Raw genomic sequence first — 22,806 nt, 5'->3', positions numbered from 1 at the left:
AGATAAAACATTTCATAAAACATCGAAATAGTCACACAAGGAATAAATACACACTGAATAACGAATACAAATAATGAGTATTGTTGTGCTGTCTTCGCAACTGTGTTTGTGTGTTTGGACCATGATAGACCCTCTCGACCCGTGCTCTGCCCTTTTCTGTAGTCCACATTCAGCTCCTTTGTCTTACTGATGTTCAGGGAGAGATTGATGTCCTGGCACCACACTGCCAGGTCTCTGACCTCCTCCATACAGGTTGTCTCATTATCGTCAGTCATCAGGCCTACCACTGTCGTGTCGTCGGCAAACTTAATGATGGTGTTAGAGTCGTGCACGGCGACGCAGTAGTGGGTGAACAGGGAGTACAGGAGGGGACAAAGCACGAACACCCGATGGGCCACAGTCTTGACAGTCAGCATGGCGTGTGTGTTGTTGCCTACCCTCACCACCTGGGGGCGGTCCGTCAGGAAGTCCAGGATCCAGAGGATTCAGTTTCAGAGGTAGATGTTCAGTCCCAGCTTCTGATAGGCTAATTGACATAATTTGAGTCAATTGTAAATGTACCTATGGATGTATTCTAAGGCCTACCTTAAAACTCAGTGCCTCTTTGCTTGACATCATGGGAAAATCAAAAGAAATCAGCCAATACCTCAGAAAAACAATTGTAGACCTTCACAAGTCTGGTTCATCCTTGGGAGCAAATTCCAAACGCCTGAAGGTACCATGTTCATCTATACAAACAATAGTATGCAAGTATAAACACCATGGGACCACGCAGCCAACATACCGCTCAGGAAGGAGACGCATTCTGTCTCCTAGAGATGAATGAGGAGGCCTACAAATCTGTCTCAGTTACACCAGCTCTGTCAGGAGGAATGGGCCAAAATTCACCCAACTTATTGTGGGAAGCTTGTGGAAGGCGACCCAAAACATTTGACCCAAGTTAAATAATTAAAGGCAATGCTACCAAATACTAATTGAGTGCATGTAAACTTCTGAATCACTGGGAATGTGATGAAAGAAAAAAAAGCTGAAATAAATCATTCTCTCTACTATTATTCTGACATTTCACATTCTGAAAATAAAGTGGTGATCCTAACTGACCTAAAACAGGGAATTTTTACTAGGATTAAATGTCAGGAATTGTGAAAAACTGAGTTTAAATGTATTTGGCTAAATTGTATGTAAACTTCCGACTTCAACTGTAGGTATTACAGACTGGGTCAGGGGTAGGTTGAAAATGTCAGTGAAAACATTTGTCATCTGGCCAGAAAATGTTCTGAGTAGGCGTCCTGGTAATCCGTATGTGGCCTTATTAATGTTAACCTGTTTAAAGGGTTTACTCACATCAGCTACGGAGAGTGTAATCACACAGTTGTCGGGAACATCTGGTGCTCTCACGCACGGTTCAGTGTTGCTTGCCTTGGAGACGGCATTTAGCTTGTCTGGTAGGTTCGTGTCACTGGGCAGCTCGGGTTTCCCTTCGTAATCTGTGATAGTTTGCAAGCCCTGCCACATCCGACGAGCGTCAAAACCAGTATAGTAGGATTCAATCTTCGTCTTGTATTGACACTTTGCCTGTTTGATGGTTGGTCAGAGGGAATCTTAGTAAAGAGTATAGTCTACAGTTTATCATGAGGTATTCTAACTCAGGTGAGCAGAACCTCGAGACTTCCTTAATTTTAGAGATCGCACACCAGCTGTTGTTTTTTTTTCACCTTTATTTATCTAACCTGGTAGGCTATTTGAGAACAAGTTATCATTTGCAATTGCGACTTGGACAAGATAAAGGAAAGCAGTGTGACACAGACAACAACACAGAGTTACACATGGAGTAAACAATAAACAAGCCAATAACACAATAAACAAATCAATGACACAGTAGAAAAAAGAAAGTCTATATACAGTGTGTGCAAAAGGCATGAGGAGGTAGGCAATAAATAGGCCATAGGAGCGAATAGTTACAATTTAGCAGATTAACACTGCAGTGATAAATGAGCAGATGATGATGTGCAAGTAGAGATACTGGTGTGCAAAAGAGCAGAAAAGTAAATAAAATAAAAACAGTATGGGATGAGGTAGATACAGTGCCTTGCGAAAGTATTCGGCCCCCTTGGACTTTGCGACCTTTCGCCACATTTCAGGCTTCAAACATAAAGATATAAAACTGTATTGTGAAGAATCAACAACAAGTGGGACACAATCATGAAGTGGAACGACATTTATTGGATATTTCAAACTTTTTTAACAAATCAAAAACTGAAAAATTGGGCATGCAAAATTATTCAGCCCCTTTACTTTCAGTGCAGCAAACTCTCTCCAGAAGTTCAGTGAGGATCTCTGAATGATCCAATGTTGACCTAAATGACTAATGATGATAAATACAATCCACCTGTGTGTAATCAAGTCTCCGTATAAATGCACCTGCACTGTGATAGTCTCAGAGGTTCGTTAAAAGCGCAGAGAGCATCATGAAGAACAAGGAACACACCAGGCAGGTCCGAGATACTGTTGTGAAGAAGTTTAAAGCTGGATTTGGATACAAAAATATTTCCCAAGCTTTAAACATCCCAAGGAGCACTGTGCAAGCGATAATATTGAAATGGAAGGAGTATCAGACCACTGCAAATCTACCAAGACCTGGCTGTCCCTCTAAACTTTCAGCTCATACAAGGAGAAGACTGATCAGAGATGCAGCCAAGAGGCCCATGATCACTCTGGATGAACTGCAGAGATCTACAGCTGAGGTGGGAGACTCTGTCCATAGGACAACAATCAGTCGTATATTGCACAAATCTGGCCTTTATGGAAGAGTGGCAAGAAGAAAGCCATTTCTTAAAGATATCCATAAAAAGTGTCGTTTAAAGTTTGCCACAAGCCACCTGGGAGACACACCAAACATGTGGAAGAAGGTGCTCTGGTCAGATGAAACCAAAATTGAACTTTTTGGCAACAATGCAAAACGTTATGTTTGGCGTAAAAGCAACACAGCTCATCACCCTGAACACATCATCCCCACTGTCAAACATGGTGGTGGCAGCATCATGGTTTGGGCCTGCTTTTCTTCAGCAGGGACAGGGAAGATGGTTAAAATTGATGGGAAGATGGATGGAGCCAAATACAGGACCATTCTGGAAGAAAACCTGATGGAGTCTGCAAAAGACCTGAGACTGGGACGGAGATTTGTCTTCCAACAAGACAATGATCCAAAACATAAAGCAAAATCTACAATGGAATGGTTCAAAAATAAACATATCCAGGTGTTAGAATGGCCAAGTCAAAGTCCAGACCTGAATCCAATCGAGAATCTGTGGAAAGAACTGAAAACTGCAGTTCACAAATGCTCTCCATCCAACCTCACTGAGCTCGAGCTGTTTTGCAAGGGGGAATGGGAAAAAATTTCAGTCTCTCGATGTGCAAAACTGATAGAGACATACCCCAAGCGACTTACAGCTGTAATCGCAGCAAAAGGTGGCGATTCAAAGTATTAACTTAAGGGGGCTGAATAATTTTGCACGCCCAATTTTTCAGTTTTTGATTTGTTAAAAAAGTTTGAAATATCCAATAAATGTCATTCCACTTTATGATTGTGTCCCACTTGTTGTTGATTCTTCAAAAAAATACAGTTTTATATCTTTATGTTTGAAGCCTCAAATGTGGCAAAAGGTTGCAAAGTTCAAGGGGGCCGAATATTTTCGCAAGGCACTGTAGATTGGGTGGGCTATTTACAGATGGACTATGCACAGCTGCAGCGATCGGTTAGCTGCTCAGATAGTTGATGTTTAAAGTTGGTGAGGGAAATAAAAGTCTCCAACTTCAGCAATTTTTGCAATTCGTTCCAGTCACTGGCAGCAGAGAACTGGAAGGAAAGGCGGCCAAATGAGGTGTTGGTTTTGGGGATGATCAGTGAGATATACCTGCTGGAATGTGTGCTACGGGTGGGTGTTGTTATCGTGACCAGTGAACTGAGATAAGGCAGAGCTTTACCTAGCATAGACTTATAGACAACCTGGAGCCAGTGGGTCTGGCGACGAATATGTAGCGAGGGCCAGCCGACTAGAGCATACAGGTCACAGTGGTGGGTGTTATAAGGTGATTTGGTAACAAAACGGATGTCACTGTGATAGACTGCATCCAGTTTGCTGAGTTGAGCGTTGGAAGCTATTTTGTAGATGACATCGCCGAAGTCGAGGATCAGTAGGATAGTCAGTTTTACTAGGGTAAGTTTGGCGGTGAGAGTGAAGGAGGCTTTGTTGCGAAATAGGAAGCCGATTCTAGATTTGATTTTGGATTGGAGATGTTTAATATGAGTCTGGAAGGAGAGTTTACAGTCTAGCCAAACACCTAGATATTTAGAGTTGTCCACATATTCTAGGCGGGTGCGGGCAGCGAATGGTTGAAAAGCATAATTTGGTTTTACTAGCATTTAAGAGCAGTTGGAGGCCACGGAAGGAGTGTTGTATGGCATTGAAGCTCGTTTGGAGGTTAGTTAGCACAGTGTCCAAGGAAGGGCCAGAAGTATACAGAATGGTGTCGTCTGCGTAGAGGTGGATCAGGGAATCACCCGTAGCAAGAGCGACATCATTGATATATACAGAGAAAAGAGTCGGCCCGAGAATTGAACCCTGTGGTACCCCCATAGAGACTGCCAGAGGTCCGGACAACATGCCCTCCGATTTGACACACTGAACTCTGTCTGCAAAGTAGTTGGTGAACTAGGCGAGGCAGTCATTAGAAAATCCAAGGCTATTGAGTCTGCCGATAAGAATACGGTGATTGACAGTGTCGAAAGCTTTGGCCAGGTCGATGAAGACGGCTGCACAGTACTGTCTTTTATCGATGGCGGTTATGATATCGTTTAGTACCGTGAGCGTGGCTGAGGTGCACCCGTGACTGGCTCGGAAGCCGGATTGCACAGCGGAGAAGGCAATGTGGGATTCTAAATGGTCAGTGATCTGTTTAATAACTTGGCTTTTTTTGGAGTTAGAGCTACAGGATGCAAATTTCTGCTTGAAAAAGCTAGCCTTTGCTTTCCTGACTGACTGCGCGTTTTGGTTCCTGACTTCCCTGAACAGTTGCATATCGTGGGGACTATTTGATGCTATTGCAGTCCGCTACAGGATGTTTTTGTGCTGGTCAAGGGCAGTCAGTGTGAACCAAGGGCTATATCTGTTCTTAGTTCTGCATTTTTTTGAACGGAACATGCTTGTCTAAGATGGTGAGGAAATTACTTTTAAAGAATGACCAGGCATCCTCGACTCACGGGATGAGGTCAATATCCTTCCAGGATACCCGGGCCAGGTAGATTAGAAAGGCCTGCTCGCAGAAGTGTTTTAGGGAGCGTTTGACAGTGATGAGGGGTGGTCGTTTGACTGCGGACCCATAGCGGATACAGGCAATGAGGCAGTGATCGCTGAGATCCTGATTGGAAACAGTGGATGTGTACTTGGGGGGCAAGTTGGTCAGGATAATGTCTATGAGGGTGCCCATGTTAACGCATTTAGGGTTGTACCTGGTGGGTTCCTTGATGATTTGTGTGCGATTGAGGGCATTTAGCTTAGATTGTAGGACTGCCGGGGCGATCAATTCACAAATGGTGTAACCAGGGCACAGCTGGGAGCGGAGGGGGGTCGATAGCAGGCGGCAACAGTGAGAAACTTATTTCTGGAGAGGTTCATTTTTAAAATTAGAAGTTCAAACTGTTTGGGTATAGACCTGGAAAGTATGACAGAACTTGACTATCTCTGCAGTAGATTGCAACTCCTCCCCCTTTGGCAGTTCTATCTTGATGGAAAATGGTGTAGCTGGGTAATGGACATCTCAGAATTGTTGGTGGCCTTCCTAATCCAGGATTCAGACACGGCAAGGACATCAGGGTTGGCGGAGTGTGCTAAAGCAGTGAGTAAAATAAACTTAGGGAGGAGGCTTCTGATGTTGACATGCATGAAACCAAGGTTTTTTCGACCACAGAAGTCAACGAATGAGGGTGCCTGGGGACGCGCAGGGCCTGGGTTTACCTCCACAGGAACAGAGGAGGAGTAGGATGAGGGTACGGCTAAAGGCTATCAAACCTAGTCGCCTAGAGCGTTGGGGACAAAGGATAAAAGGAGCAGATTTCTGGGCGTTGTAGAATAGATTCAGGGATTGAAAATCAAATTTAAATATATACCAGAAAGACGGAAAAATACAAAAGTACACGAGAGGACGAACAAAACATGTCTGCACTGCTACGCCATCTTGGAATCGAACAAAGAGACATACACCCCCGCCCTTGAGTTTACGAGATGCTGCCGTTCTGTCCTGCCGATGCATTGAAAAACCAGATAGATGTCCCCATGTCCTCATGCAGCCATGACATTGTGAAGCATAGGATAATAGTTCTTTAGGTGCCATTGGTAGTATAGTCTCGAACAAAGTTTGTCTAGTTTGTTCTCCAGTGATTGTACATTCACCAATAGATCAGAGGTTAGAGGTAGTTTCTTTACTCGCCACCGGAGTTTCATCAGGGTGCCCCCAAGTCGGCTTCCATATCGCTGTCTTTTCCTCTTCCAAGTGTCGGGGATTAGGGCCTGGTCCTGGGTGAGCAATACGTCCTGCTCGGCTGAGTCATTGACGTAGAATTCTTCATCCAAATCGAGGTTAGGGATCGCTGTTCTGATGTCCAGAAGCTGTTTTCAGGTCATAGGAAACTATGACGAAAACATTATGTACAAAAAACAGTTAAGATCAGTGCAAAAAACACAATAAATAGCATCATTGGTCAGGAGCCCGTGAAAAGGCTACTACCTGTCCCAGCGCCAGTCTACTGTCAACGAAGGGATTGAATGGGTAGTCATTGGTCACACAATTTTTTTGGTTAGAGCTACCATGTGTTGTTGAGCAAATAACTACATACATACATACATACATACATACATACATACATACATACATACATACATACATACATACATACATACATACATACATACTGTACATATTCAAGTAAATTAAGATAAAGAAAGTTAAATGGCACCCTATTCCCTATTGTGCCACGGTCAAAAGTAGTACACTATATAGTGAATAGTGAGCCATTTGGGATGCAATCTTTATCCTTCAAAGTCATACTTTAGAAGTTGTCCTCGCCTATGCTACTCTCAGCCTCTCCGTCTCTTACTGTAGCAAACAGTGAAAGCATTAGCCTGTAAACAAGAACAAGGCCCAGGCAGTCTCTCTCTAGTGGCTTTTAGGCTAGCAGAAAGCGGGCAGGGCCCTGCTTATTCATTCTGGCCCTGCTAATGCCCCATTACCTTTATACAGAACCCCCTTGGCAGGCTGGGTGTTAAGAGCCTTTTTTTTCTCTATTGTGTTACTGACTGTATATTTGTTTATTCTATGTGTAACTCTGTGTTGTTGTATGTATCGAACTGCTGTGCTTTATCTTGGCCTGGTCGCAGTTGTAAATGAGAACTTGTTCTCAACTAGCATACCTGGTTAATTAAAAGTGAAATAAAATTTAAAAAATAAATACATATATTGTAATTAACCAGAGCGACTCATCCCCCAAGTCTCCACAAACAGACATGGGTGTGTCCCAAATGGCACGCTATTGCCGACATAGTGGCATAGTGGCCCATAGCACTTTGGTCAAAAGTACTGCACTATATATGTAACAGCCGTTGTTGGTGGAAGAAGGTGAGGACCAAAGCGCAGCGTGGTATGTGTTCATGATGTTAATATTTAACGAGTCAAACTGAACACTGAAATACAAAACAACAAAGCGAAAAGAACGAAACGCCAACGAAACAGTCCTGTCTGGTGAAGACACACAACAGAAAATAATCACCCACAACGCAAGGGTGAAAACAGGTTACCTAAGTATGGTTCTCAATCAGGGACGATTGACAGCTGCCTCTGATTGAGAACCATACCAGGCCAAACACAGAAATCCCAAATCATAGAAAAAAATAACATAAACTGCCCACCCCATCTCACGCCCTGACCATACTAAAACAAAGACAAAACAAAGGAAGTAAGGTCAGAACATGACAATATAATATATGGTGCCATTTGGAACGCAAACACAGAGTAAGCTTTCACCACGCATGGATGTCTCATCACCATCATTCAATCTAATTTACAAACCCAATGACATTTGATGACGCATCTCAGATTAACTGGGGCAATGACTCGTTTTCCCAGAACTCTGACAGATACACATGCTGTCAAGGAGAAGAAAAATATTGGAAGAGAAGTGAGAGCACTTGTGTTCCAGACGAAGTGTACAAGTGGAGTAGAATAAGAAGAAAAACACAGGGGAAAAACAGATTTGTCTATCCCAAATGGCACTATAGTCCCTATATAGTGCACTAAATTTGTCCAGAGTCCTATGAGCCCTAGTCAAAAGAAAAAGTGGACTAAAAAGTGAATAGGGTGCCATTTGGGATGCATTCTTTATTGCACAACGTGTTTTGGCACTGCTGCATTTAGTCTCCGTTTATTAGAATGTCATGAACAATTATTGTTTATGGTCAATTAGATCAACTTCAATACTACAATTCTCCTTTATAGAGTAAGAAATCATCTTATAGATGTTTTGAGTATGGGTATGTGAAGGGTATGTGAAGACTGCATGTATGATAAACTCAATCCGAATCCACTTCACAGATATTCATTGCAAAGGGTTTAAACATAGTTTCCCGTACTCGTTCAATGAACCATAAACAATTAATGAACATGCACCTGTGGAACGGTCGTTAAGACACTAACAGCTTGCAGACGGTAGGCAATTAAGGTCACAGTTATGAAAACTTAGAACACTAAAGAGGCCTTTCTACTGACTCTGAAAAACACCAAAAGAAAGATGCCCAGGGTCCATGCTCATCTGCATGAACGTGCCTTAGGCATGCTGCAAAGAGGCATGATGACAGCAGATGTGGCCAGGGCAATAAATTGCAATGTCCATACTGTGAGACTCCTAAGACAGCGCTACAGAGAGACAGGACGGACAGCTGATCATTCTCGCAGCGACAGACCACGTGTAACAACACCTGCACAGGATCGGTTAATCCGAACATCACACTTGCGGGACAGGTACAAGATGGCAACAACAACTGCCCGGGTTATACCAGGAACGCACAATCCCTCCATCAGTGCTCAGACTGTCCACAATAGGCTGAGAGAGGCTGGACTGAGGGCTTGTAGACCTTTTGTAAGGCAGGCCCTCACCAGACATCACCGGCAACAACGTCGCCTATGGGCACAAACCCACCGTCGCTGGACCAGACAGGACTGGCAAAAAGTGCTCTTCACTGACGAGTCCCAGTTTTGTCTCACCAGGAGTGATGGTTGGATTCGTGATTCTTGTCGAAGGAATGAGCGTTACACTGAGGCCTGTACTCTGGAGCGGGATCAATTTGGAGGTAGAGGGTCCGTCATGGTCTGGGGCGGTGTGTCACAGCATCATCAGACTGAGCTTGCTGTCATTGCAGGCAATATCAATGCTGTGCGTTACAGGGAAGACATCCTCCTCCCTTATGTGGTACCCTTCCTGCAGGCTCATCCTGACATGACCCTCCAACATGACAATGCCACCAGCCATACCGCTCGTTCTGTGTGTGATTTCCTGCAAGACAGGAATGTCGGTGTTGTGCCATGGCCCCCGGATCTCAATCCCATTGAGCACATCTGGGTCCTGTTGGATGGGAGGGTGAGGGCTAGGGCCATTCCCCCCAGAAATGTCCAAGAAATTGCTTGGTGGAAGAGTGGGGTAACATCTCACAGCAAATCTGGTGCAGTCCATGAGAAGGAGATGCACTGCAGTACTTAATGCAGCTGGTGGCCACGCCAGATACTGACTGTTACTTTTGATTTTGACCCCCCCCCTTTTTCTCAGGGACACATTATTCCATTTCTGTTAGTCACATGTCTGTGGAACCTGTTCAGTTTATGTCTCCGTTTTTGAATCTTGTCATGTTCATACAAATATTTACACATGCTAAGTTTGCTGAAAATAAACGCAGTTGACAGTGAGAGGACGTTTCTTTATTTGCTGAGTTTATATAAAGCCTTTATACATTGTAATCCGTTTAAAGTAGAACACTGGTTTTCACAGTAAATTGATTGATTTGTTATAAGGTTTTCAGATCCCCAACTCAAAGGCTAATAAGACACTGCATTTTCATATTCTCTCCGTAATGTTTAGAGTTTGGATTCCAACTCAGGTGAGGCCAGGTCTGATAGGGGTTGAGTACAATATTGCCCAGCACGTTGACACTAGGTGTGATCAGCCTTGTAACACTGGAACCATTTCAGAGTTGTTGAGAGTTGTTCTTAAATGAATTAGAAGTGATGGTTCAGAATTACTGGGTCGAAAATGAAATTGCGGCAGAACTCCCTCGCACAAGTAAATCAGGACTATTAAACACTTTTCATTTCCTTTAAACCACTTTACTGTACCATAAAACGTGAGGAGTCACGCAATAAACATCTCACCTCGGTTTAATACCGCGATAGATAATGAAATAAATGTCTTAAAAGGATTAAAAAGTGCATGGCCTTGCAAATCTGTAAACAGCCACCTTATTTTTTGGGTGTGTGTGTGTGTGATGGGGGTCTAACATCTATAATTATAATACACGTGTCGGAGAGTTTACTGCTTTCCCAATATTGTTGGAGTAACAAAGGCCACAAAAGCACACCCAAGAACAGGGTGCACACTTGGTACAGGGGGAGGCGGGGGTAAAAAGTTGAACAAGGCAGAGAGAGAGAGAGAGAGAGAGAAGGAGGGAAAACGAGGGGGTGGGATGTACGATTGAGTGCCTGATGTAAACCGTGTCACAGCCGCTGCGATATTTACAACCCTGCGCCAAAGGTGTGCACAGGATTTTAAAAGGCGTTTTCTAATTACGTTACTAGGCCCCTGCTGTGCATCCCAAATGACAGCCTATTCCCTATTGGCCCTGGTCAAAAGTAGTGCACTATGCAAGGAATAGGGTGCCATTTGGGACAGGCACATTGCCTAGCGGAACTGAGTGGCACATTGTGGTGGTCGACACGTGGGATTGGCTGGTGGCTCACCATGTGCATTGCCTGGCAGCAAAGGTGGCAGAGGGATACACAAGTGATGTACATCTATGGAAAATCCTAGGTCCTCGTGATTAACGCTGAGTGTGAAGAAAAGCAAACAGGCAGTCAGGCTGTCATTTTTAACCTGGGCGGGAGGGCGGGTTGCTTTATGTGTTGTTTGCACACACCTTTGATTTACTCAACATTTAATGCACGATCTTGAGTAGGCAATCAAACGTCCCATCTATGCATGTGTGATGAGGGTAAGTTGAGATGCTAAGTGTTTGTTAATGTGTGTACGTGTGTGTGTGTATGTATGTGTGTGTATAAGGGCCATAGAGAATAAGCAACTGTCTGCAAAATGATTCTCTGGGCCTACATGTTTATATATGATATACTGTATGAGTGGGTGTAAATTACACATATACCATATGTTAGACTTTATGTGTTCTGCGCTCAGAGAAACTGATATGAAACAGGTAGAGAATGAAATGACTATCTGTAGGCCTACATATGTATATGTGATATGTGGTTGGGTGTACTGTATCTTACACACACAGGTGTAGGATCTTAATCGGATCACTCTTTTGATGCTGAGAATTTTCCCGTACCAGTGGAGATGCAGACCAGTTTGGTGATTTTACATACATTCTAGAGCTTGAGGGTTTGAAAATAGTTTCACTATTCGAATAGTATTATACATTGTTGTCGGACGTTCAAAAGACGCGCGTTTATTTTTTTACGTAAACGTTTCACCTGAGCAATTGCTGCGCGAGGGATAGGCTGCTCTTTTGCTCTATTACTGCAGCCGGTGAAGTTATAAGGGGCGTCTAGCGAGCAGACGGAGGGAAAGAGAGAGACGCCAAGGCAACTCGGCTACAGCCAAGGCTAGCTAACGTGTAGCAACCACAATGTTATTTATCATCCCATTTAACGTTAACAGGGCATGTCTTGACCGGAAGAGCCTCGTTAGCTAGCTAAGTTAGCCACCTGTAGATAGCTAGGCTAATTGAGGCCAAACCCATTCGGATAAAACAACAGCCTACCTGTTGGTTGATCGTTGTAGCATACTCCTTTTAATTTCGCTAACTTGCATTGCATTAGTGAACTCTCACTCCACATGCTACACATTGAGCCCTCTCTGCCGCTTTGATTGGCCAACATAAACAACAAGTTAAAAACGGGAAGGCTATCGGTTGGCTCCCAGTCTTTTTACGGGGCGCCCCTGCAAGTCATAAACAATACATTGAATAGTTTGTTTTATTAAATTAATAAATTGAAATGTCATAGTATATCCTTGCATGTAACATTATAACATGGATATTTTTTTATTTAATTTAGAAAAAGCCTTTTCAGTGTTCTAATCGTTTTACAATAGGACTATAATTGAAATACTTGCAAAAAATAATACTCTGTTCTGTTTATTTTCTATCCTGAAAAACTCCCCAGTCCTTAATGGTTAAAAACACCCCCATAACATGATGCAGCCACCACTATGCTTGAAAATATGAAGAATGGCACTTAGTTATATGTTGTATTTTCCCCAACCATAACACTTTGTATTCAGGGCAAAAAGTGAATCCCTGAGCAGTTTCCTTCCTCTCTGGCAACTGAGTTAGGAAGGCCACCTGTATCTTTCTAGACTGGGTGTATTGCTACACCATCAAAAGTGTATTTAATAACTTCACCGTAGCTCAAAGAGATATTCAATGTCTTTTTTTTTTTACCGTCTACCAATAGTTGCCCTTCTTTTCGAGGCACTGGAAATCCTCACTGCTCTTTGAGGTTGAATCTGTGTTTGCAATTCACTGCTCGACTGAGGAGTCTTACAGATAATTGCATGTGTGGGGTACAGAGACGAGGTAGCCATTAAAAAATTACTATGTTAAACACTATTATTGCACACACAGTGTGTATTCCTGACAGTCACTGTCATTGTACTCATTCTCTCTCTGCCATCTCCCGTCTTCACAACGACACAAAGGTGTCAACCGTTGTGTGTGTTTCTGCGTTCTAACATGAGATGGCTGCTATACACAAGGGAGTATGACACACACACACACACACACACACAAACAAACAAAGTCACTTCACAGGCAAAGCCTCTTTGCTCAGTTCCCCTCCCTCCTGGAAGGCCTAGTGTCTAATAGCACCATTGAATAGCCTCCTCTGGGGCTGTTGTGACATAATTACTATATCAGACCCGCTGTGTAATTCCTGCCTCTCTGCTCCCGTCTTGCCCTCCCCCTGTCTCCTCCATGGCTCCCCTCTGTCTCCCCTATGTCTCCACTATGTCTCCTCTATGTCTCCTCTATGTCTACCCTCTGTCTCCTCTATGTCTCCTCTATGTCTCCTCTATGTCTACCCTCTGCCTCCTCTATGTCTACCCCTCTGTCTCCTCTATGTCTTATCTATGTCTCCCGTCTGTCTCCCCTCTGTCTCCTCTATGTCTCCCCTCTGTCTCCTCTATGTCTACCCTCTGTCTCCTCTATGTCTCCTCTATGTCTCCCCAATCTATTAATTTTTTAATCTTTATTTAACCAGGTAGGCAAGTTGAGAACAAGTTCTGATTTACAATTGCGACCTGGCCAAGATAAAGCAAAGCAGTTGGACACAAACAACAAAACAGAGTTACACATGGAGTAAAACAAACATACAGTCAATAATACAGTAGAAAAATAAGTCTATATACAATGTGAGCAAATGAGGTGAGATAAGAGAGGTAAAGGCAACAAAAAAAAGGCCATGGTGGCAAAGTAAATACAATATAGCAAGTAAAACACTGGAATGGTAGATTTGCAAGGTAGAGATAGAAATAATGGGGTGCAAAGGAGCAAAATAAATGAATACAGTAGGGGGAGAGGTAGTTGTTTGGGCTATATTATAGATGGGCTATGTACAGGTGCAGTAATCTGTGAGCTGCTCTGACAGCTGGTGCTTAAAGCTAGTGAGGGAGATAAGTGTTTCCAGTTTCAGAGATTTGTGTAGTTCGTTCCAGTCATTGGCAGCAGAGAACTGGAAGGAGAGGCAGCCAAAGGAAGAATTGGTTTTGGGGGTGACCAGAGAGATATACCTGCTGGAGCGCGTGCTACAGGTGGGTGCTGCTATGGTGACCAGCGAGCTGAGATTAGGGGGGACTTTACCTAGCAGGGTCTTGTAGATGACCTGGAGACAGTGGGTTTGGCGACGAGTATGAAGCGAGGGCCAGCCAACGAGAGCGTACAGGTCACAGTGGTGGGTAGTATATGGGGCTTTGGTGACAAATCGGATGGCACTGTGATAGACTGCATCCAATTTATTGAGTAGGGTATTGGAGGCTATTTTGTAAATGACTTCGCCGAAGTCGAGGATCGGTAGGATGGTCAGTTTTACAAGGGTATGTTTGGCAGCATGAGTGAAGGATGCTTTGTTGCGAAATAGGAAGCCAATTCTAGAATTAACTTTGGATTGGAGATGTTTGATGTGAGTCTGGAAGGCGAGTTTACAGTCTAACCAGACACCCAGGTGTTTGTAGTTGTCCATATATTCTAAGTCAGAACCGTCCAGAGTAGTAATGTTGGACAGGCGGGCAGGTGCAGGCAGCGATCGGTTGAAGAGCAATTGGAGGCAACAGAAGGAGAGTTGTATGGCATTGAAGCTCATCTGGAGGGTTGTTAACACAGTGTCCAAAGAAGGGCCAGAAGTACACAGAATGGTGTAGTCTGTGTAGAGGTGGATCAGAGACTCACCAGCAGCAAGAGCGACACTATGTCTCCCCTCTGTCTCCTCTATGTCTACCTTCTGTCTCCCCTCTGTCTCCTCTATGTCTCCACTATGTCTACCCTCTGTCGACCCTCTGTCTCCTCTATGTCTCCACTATGTCTACCCTGTGTCGACCCTCTGTCTACCCTCTGTCTACCCTCTGTCTACTCTATGTCTACTCTATGTCTACCTTCTGTCTCCTCCATGTCTCCTCTATGTCTCCCCTCTGTCTCCTCCATGTCTCCTCTATGTCTCCCCTCTGTCTCCACTCTGGCTCCTCTACATCGAACTCTAATTGTTTTGGGACAGTGAAAAAATGTTTTGTTATTTTGGCTTTGTACTGGAGCACATTAGATTTGAAATGGCACAACAACTATGGGGGTTAAATAGCAGACTGTCAGCATTATTTGTAGGATATTTTCATTCATATCGGGTAAACCATTTAGATATTACAGCACTTTTTGTAGTCCCCCATTTTAGGGGAGCAAAAGTATTTTGTCCCAAATGTATAGCATGCAATGACTACAGTACATCAAGCTTGTGACTCTACAATGTTGTTGGATGCATTTGCTGTTTGCTTTGGTTGTGTTTCAGGTTATTTTGTGCCCAATAGAAATTAATGGTAAATGATGCATTTTGTGTCATTTTGGAGTCACTTTTATTGCAAATAAGAATATAATTGAGACACCAGTCTCAATGTCAACGTTATTTGAAAACAAAATAATCTAAACAAAGCAATTTTTATTATTAATTTAGAATTATATAAAAGCCCCTTGGATATTCTCACAGATATATTATTAACCCGGTTATTAGCAAGACTATATGTTGTTCATGGCTCCCGAGTTATGCACAATGGGATTGCCCAGCAGTTCTCCAGCTATATCCAAAAAGCGTGCGAGGTTCAAGGCACGAGGGCAGGGGGCATGGAATGGAATGCAGAGCCGCGCACAGAAGACGGACCTAGCCCTTAGGAAAGGGAGTAGGGGGAGGAAGGGGGAGGAGCTCTGTGCTACCCCGCCACACTGGGTAGCACAGAGCAACACTTTAAGGGGCATTGCACTAATAATGGAGCTGACTAGGGAAACATTCCCACTGTTTTTAGTGCCAGTTGGCACGTTCAAACTAAAACAAAGTAACAATGTGATTAGTTGCAATTTCAGTTTATTCCACCAGAAAAGACAAAACAAATAAAACACAACAAAAAGTATTATTATTATTATTATGTATCACATCCGACCGTGATTGGGATGCAGGTTCGATTCCCGTGCCGGCTGCCACTGGGAGACCATGGGTGACCCATTTTGGTTTTAATTTAGAATCCTCCAATCCTCTATATGTAATTATTGGCGGAGAGTCACGTCATATTTTTTCCGATATACTGTAGGCCTACCATAGGCGACATGAGTCTCACTAGTGTTGAGTAATGTGCTGTTATGTGGTGTAGGTCTTATTTATTTAAAGAGCATATTGAAGTTAGAAGCAATAGCCTACAACTATTTTAGCACCGTTTCACACTGCTCTGAGACAAGCATGGGGACTGGTCTTGATAAATCAATGAGATTTTTATTTTGACTGAATCTCCATTTGGGTATTGGTTTGACTACAATTATTGTGTAGAAATGTCATGCTCTTAGTGTAACCTTTATTTAACTAGGCAAGCCAGTTAAGAATACATTCTTATTTACAAGGACAGCCTAAATTGAAAACCTAAACATAAAATCAGCTTTATACACAAACATCTGCCACAATAATCATATTACTTATTACCCCTCCCTGTCGGGGAATTGAACCACGGTCTCCCGCGTGCCCGCAAGTACTGTAGCCTACTCCCGACCGTCACATTGTACAGCACCATATTATCCATTTCATCCTAATGGTAACCAAGTGGGTTTTTAGTTATTCTTGGAACAGAAACACCATAATATTAATCAAATGAATTAAGCAACATTTCTTAAAATCAGTTCCATATACTATGTTCTTACAAAAAAGGTTTTAAATTCTCTCGTACAGCCACTATTGAAGGATATCAAATGCTTCTCAAAGATGCCCTCTGGTGGTCAAACTAGCACTAACTAGCATTAATGGTACCAGTGGTTGGCACTTAAATAACATGCCACAGAATACGCTGCAACTTTTAAAGGACAAACCACTGTATGTCTCTTATATGTTCCCTTTGTCTCCTCTCTGTTTCTTCTACGTCTGACTATATAGTACATAAGACCCATAAAGACTTCCTGTATCTTAGGGTGGAGACCATGTTCAGTCTGCGTTGAGCAATCTCTGTTTTCAGTTAATTGGTTATTAGACCAATATTTAAGTTATTAATGGCTGTGGTACTATAGGTCATTGCCATTTTAAAGATATACCGTAACACGGAACCCAAACTGGCTGCGGACGTGCGCCATCGTGCATAAATGTATTTTGTCCCCCCGCACCAAAAGTGATCACGACACGCAGGTTAAAATATCAAAACAAACTCTGAACCAATTATATTAATTTGGGGACAGGTCGAAAAGCATTCAACATGTATGGCAATTTAGCTTGCACTTGCTAGCTAAATTGTCCTATTTAGCTAGCTTTCTGTTGCTAGCTAATTTGTCCTGGGATATAAACATTGAGTTGTTATATTATCTGAAATGCTGAAGGTCCTCTACTCTACCAATTAATCCACACATAAAACCGTTAACCAAATTGTTTCTAGTCATCTCTCCTCCTTCTAGGCTTTTTCTTCTCTTGACTTTACATTGCAATTGGCAACTTTCATAAATTAGGTGCATTACCGCCACTGGCCTCGTTTGTCTTTCTGTCACCCACGTGGTTATTACCAATGAGGAGATGGGTACCTGCTTATATAAACCAATGAGGAGATGGGAGAGGCAGGACTTGCAGCGCGATCTGCATCAGAAATAGAACTGACTTCTATTTTAGCCCTTGGCAACGCAGACGCTCGTTGTCGCGCGCGAGCAGTGTGGGAACAATAATTGAACAATATAGATTTCTACATTTATTTTTGCAACGCAACACGATTTTTGCACGCGATGCGAGCGGTGTAGTCAGCCTGTAAGATGAACATTTGTTTGGCATCTAAATACTGTGCAACAGAGCAGGTGAACTACACCTCTTAATAAAAGTGAATGAATAGCTTTTAGGTTACTGTGACTACCATTTGCCTACCATCACCTGCATTTTTCTATGAATTATACGGTACAACAAAAAAACATATTTTCATGGGTAGAGAGGGAGGGAGGCAAAATGAGATTGCCTTCCCAAAGAAATCAATTTTACTTTTGATTACTATAACAAGATGTAACACTACATGAAGTGTCTCCTTTTGGGCCACTAATGGAGAGGAGCATTGCAATTTGGGAGAAAGTAATAGCTCCGAGCTCTCAGCCTCTATACTCCCCGGGATTCATGAAATCAAGTGTATACGTGTAAAGATCGGGTCGATAGATTTCAATGACAGAAACACATTTGGCTCTTTAGCTCGGTGTTTGTAAAGTGAATAGCAGTCTATGCAGGATGGAGTGCCAGTCAGTGCAATGTGTAAGTGCAGACCCAGAATCAGGTATTATGGAGGGTTTGGCCATCATATAACCATTTATGTCAGATTTGGGTTCAGGCTAAATTGGCCAAACTCTCTCCATGTATAGTATGATTGCCTTTCAGTGAAAATATGGTGTGTCTATTATAGCCAATCATGTCAGGTGTGGTTTGAAGCCAAGTTGGCCACACTGTCTATATAATTTGCATTGGAGCGCAAAAATGGCATCTTTAGCCAATCAAGTCCGGTTTCAGTTGGAACTGAGTTGGCTAAACTATGTTCATGTTACGATTGCCTTGGACTGCAAAAATGCCCTCTTTTTATCCAGTCATGTCCGGTTTGTGTTGGAACAGAGTTGGCCAGACTGTCCCTGTACGATTGCCTTTTTAGTGTACATATGGCGTCTATAGCTAATCATGTAAGGATTCGTTTGGGACCAGGTTGGCCAAACTCTTTGGTGCAAACATGGCGTCCATCAAACTCAGCTTTGGACACTGTGACCCACCTGTCTGCGCAGATCCCTGGTCTTCTTGGTCATCTTGTCGATGGCAGAGTTCAGCGGGTCTCCTTTCTCTTTCCTGCCAGTCTGTAGAGAGAGGTAGAGGGGAACACAGAGACACAGTGTTACCTCAGGGTTACCTGTGTAACATCACTAATTCATTATCACACACACACACACACACACACACACACACACACACACACACACAAATGCTCACATCAAAAAGTGCTTTATGCTTGTACTCCACTACAGGAGGGAATGGGAGCACAAAGGTTTGTACTGCAGTTAAAAGGGATTAGAGGAAGGGAATCATTCCTGGAATACTCTCTGCCTCCGCTTTCTCATAAGTGACTTTGGATGTTCAAGATGTAAGAGAAAGTCGCAGGGCTGGATAAAATAAGAACTTGAGGCTACTGCAATACACACCGCTTGAGGAGAGTACTGAGCAAATAAGATGGTGGTGACAGACATCAGATGAAGCTGACTTGCAGGGGAGCAACTGCGGAACCGTTTCGGAGAAATTCCGTCAAGCATGAAACCAAGTAAAGCAAGTGAAGTGCTGTGGGCTTTGGAGGTACACACACAATTGTAACTAGGTGGGTTTCTGAACATGCTAACTAGGCCACTTGGACTTAAAGCTCTCAACAAATGATGCCCGTTGTTGTTCGTGAATGAGTGACTAAAAATACAAAAATATAGCTTCTTTCTCAAGGGTCTTTAGCTGTCATCGAATAAAACCCCATTTTGTTAGTGAGTAAGCAACTAGAAAGACAAAACAGATAGAGAGAGAGGGGTCAATATGAGACCTTGTCTTGTTGGAAAACAATTAGGAGTTTCTGTGGTGTTAGCGGCAGCTAGCCCTTCCTTCTGCCCCCTCTTCCCTCAAGCCATCTTAGACAGCCCACAGCTGGTTGCAGTCACAAGTGTCACCTCACGCTAAATGACAATAACATCTCTCTCTCCCTCTCCCTGTCTTTCACTTTCTCTTTCTCTGTCTCTTCCTTTTCTCTATCTCTCTCTCAAAAAAAATTTGAAAAATGAAGTGGTGGCCATTAAATATTGATGGCACACCAAAGGCGAGCGATGTTCCATTTCAAGTGACACGGGGCTACAGTAACGTAGGTGAGATTCCATCTATTGTCTCAGGGATCGACGAGGAGGGGGGCAAACAGGGGGCAGGTGACATGCAGCGTTCCCTAGGGGGCCTGGGAAATGGACTTGGGCATGCCGGGCCGGGCGGTTGGCTGGTTGGCGGTTGAATGCATTGTCATGCCTCAAGCTGCGAGCAGTTAATAGGTATAAAACAGATTGCCTATCAGAGATATAAAATCCATTACTGCCTGATGGAATCAAAGAGAATCACTGCCAGAGAGAAGGATAAACAATTGATTGTTTATGGGCTACGGCGAGCGTAAATAATGCTGAAGCTGAGACTGATATTCCAAAGCATTCTATTAATTACCTTAGTAGACTCCCTTTCATTTTCGCAGTGACCCCTTTGGAGCGTATGGGGTCCCATTTGGAGGCCTATGATGATGAAAGCGGAGATAACCTTTACGTTGGGGGCTGCCATTAAATATGAGATAAAGATGCTATCATTAATGTTGTGTTATGAATTTGTTTTGGATGATTTAATAGGGTGATTAGGGTGGGCGATGAGGCGGCTTGATTCCTATGGGCCGGGGTTAGATGTCAGGGGTTTGGGATCGCACACAGCTACACTTCTTAACCTCTTCTCAGACAGGCGGGAGGGATTGACGGAGAGGAGAAGACAGAAGGAGAGGGGAGTAAAGATGACAGAAAAGGAAGACGTAGAGAACGAGAGATAAATAAATGGCACAATATATGGCAAAAAATGAAGATGAGTGAATGCAAAAAAAGAGGGAGAGACAAAGAGATGAGGGGAGTGAAAAATTGGGTGTACGGTATGTAGGGGACTTAAATAGAATCCTTGAATCCTTGAACATATGGGGACGTAAGAAGGCGGGTTTAAACAAACACCCTGCGGCATTCAACATGAATTCAGTTACAACCAGGTGCTGGCTACACTGACGGTTCGGTCCATTAGAAGTCGTCTCTTACCGCAATACCTTAGCGCATCAAAGATCCAAATCAACAGATTGTACAGAGACACCGATGATACACCAGTCAAAGCAACAGTAGAGCATACAAAATTAATTGCCCAGTTGCCATAGCAACCCCGTTCCAATTCCACCTTACAGTGGAGTGTGTTAACATCATTATCTTGGTGGGAAGAGAGAACAACCTAACATTTACAGACGTAGGATCTGAATTTGATCACACTTTTGTCGCTGAGAATTTTCCTGCACAGAAGGAAATGCAAACGTGTAGTTTATTCGAGATTTACAAAGGCTTCTAAAGTTTGTAATGCCAAACTTGACTTTCCCCAATGAACAATGTATCAGCCTCTACAAAAATGTCCATTATTTAGAATATACATAATAATTCACATTTCCTGTTGCCGAAGGATAATATCGCTGCTGTAGCAAACTGGCTCAAATTAAGACCCTACATCTGTACATGCTCTCCCATCCTAGCCTAGCAAAGAAGCAGTATAATACTAATATGGAGGGTAGTGTAGATACTGGACATGCCAACGAGTGGTACGGACGATCATTTACATCAACGGTTAGACCTGTCTTGGATGTGAACACCATATCCTCATTGTGTCACTATGGGAGCGTTTCACAGGTCTCGTCCACTCTATTACAGAGCCGTCGCAAGACTACAGCCACTCCGTTATACAGCGCTAGATACGGGAGACAATGGTGAGCCTTATGGCCTCTGATGTGACGTTCCCCATATTACAGGCCTACATATCGGTGTGTATGTCCTTGGCTAGATATCACTTCAGTCTTGTTGGAGTGTTCATTATTTGCTTTCCAATATGGGACCTGGTGCTACACTTGAATAAATGTTTGATTGAATATTGAGGTCCCAAATGACACACTATTCCCAATATATTGCAATACTTTTAACCGGGGCCCTGTCTCTGTTGATTGAACTATAGATTTTTTAAAGGAGATGATGTGCTAGGGAGGATGTATGTGTCGTGTTACCATTCTCCTTATGATACTGAAAGCAGAACAGAACAATCAACGTCATCTGACGTCTATTTGTCTATTTCGTGCCCCAATCGGAATTCAGATCAGACCTCTCCGACTCCCTTCCTTCCTTCTTTCATTCTTTTGTTTATTTTTTTTGGGGGGGGGGGTCGTTCTCCGTGCATGGTGCCTCGATGGTTCTGTCACTCTCAATGTGTTTGTCACCGCAAGGGCTATAAACATTATTGTTTCCCATTAGGCCTGAAATTGCTTCCCATCAAACAAGACACACAACAAATTGCGAGAGGGGAATGCCCCCAACAGATCACACTAAACGCCGATGGCCCCCCTCTTTAAAATCACGCCTCCACCGCCCGAGAGCATTCTCTGGCCAATCATAGCAATTTAAACGGTGTCCGGGCCCCTAGAGCCCCTCTGTCTGTCCACATGGTCTTATTTGGGTCCCTGGGAGAAGTAGGCACAGGCGAAGGTCATGACCCAAGGGTTATACACTCCAATAGATCTATTAAAGAGCAGGAACAACTTCCTGTCCAATATAACAACCAATCAGAGACCTCTATTTACAGACATGTAACAATGGAGTGATGAGCTACTTTAAGTGCCAGCCTTAAGAGTTGGCAAGACAGCAAACACACAGATCTAGGATCAGGCTAACGGAGTGGACTGTTCAGCTTAGCATTTTCTTACCTTTATCATGAGGGTTTATTCAAGTGACACTCTTGTCCTGTTTTTTATTATTGTTACTGTTTCAAAATATTGTCTGGTCTGGTTCAAGAGGAGTGAGATCTTGACAGACACACTTAGCATATGGGTTTATGGGGAGACTTGAATAGGTCCCTCTTGTAAAAGAGACGTGGTCTCAATGGGAATAACCGCTATAAATAAAGAAA

At 43.3% G+C, this 22,806-nt stretch overlaps 1 protein-coding gene across 3 annotated transcripts in view; it reads right to left on the bottom strand.

Moving 5' to 3' along the window:
• LOC112261424 (catenin alpha-2) overlaps positions 1–22,806 on the bottom strand; it is a 700,693-nt gene that overhangs the window by 154,241 nt on the left and 523,646 nt on the right. For 2 of the 3 annotated variants that reach the window (XM_042329775.1, XM_042329776.1), the window contains exon 8: positions 18,834–18,914. In XM_042329775.1, coding sequence (XP_042185709.1) covers positions 18,834–18,914 — 81 coding nt within the window. Of the gene's footprint in view, positions 1–12,089; positions 12,164–18,833; positions 18,915–22,806 lie in introns of those variants that run through there. The other variant, XM_042329777.1, reaches the window with a different exon arrangement.

The sequence above is a fragment of the Oncorhynchus tshawytscha genome, linkage group LG11 (genome assembly GCF_018296145.1).
Source record: "Oncorhynchus tshawytscha isolate Ot180627B linkage group LG11, Otsh_v2.0, whole genome shotgun sequence".
Lineage (NCBI taxonomy): Eukaryota > Metazoa > Chordata > Actinopteri > Salmoniformes > Salmonidae > Oncorhynchus > Oncorhynchus tshawytscha.
This window is presented reverse-complemented; position numbering and strand designations above follow the sequence as displayed.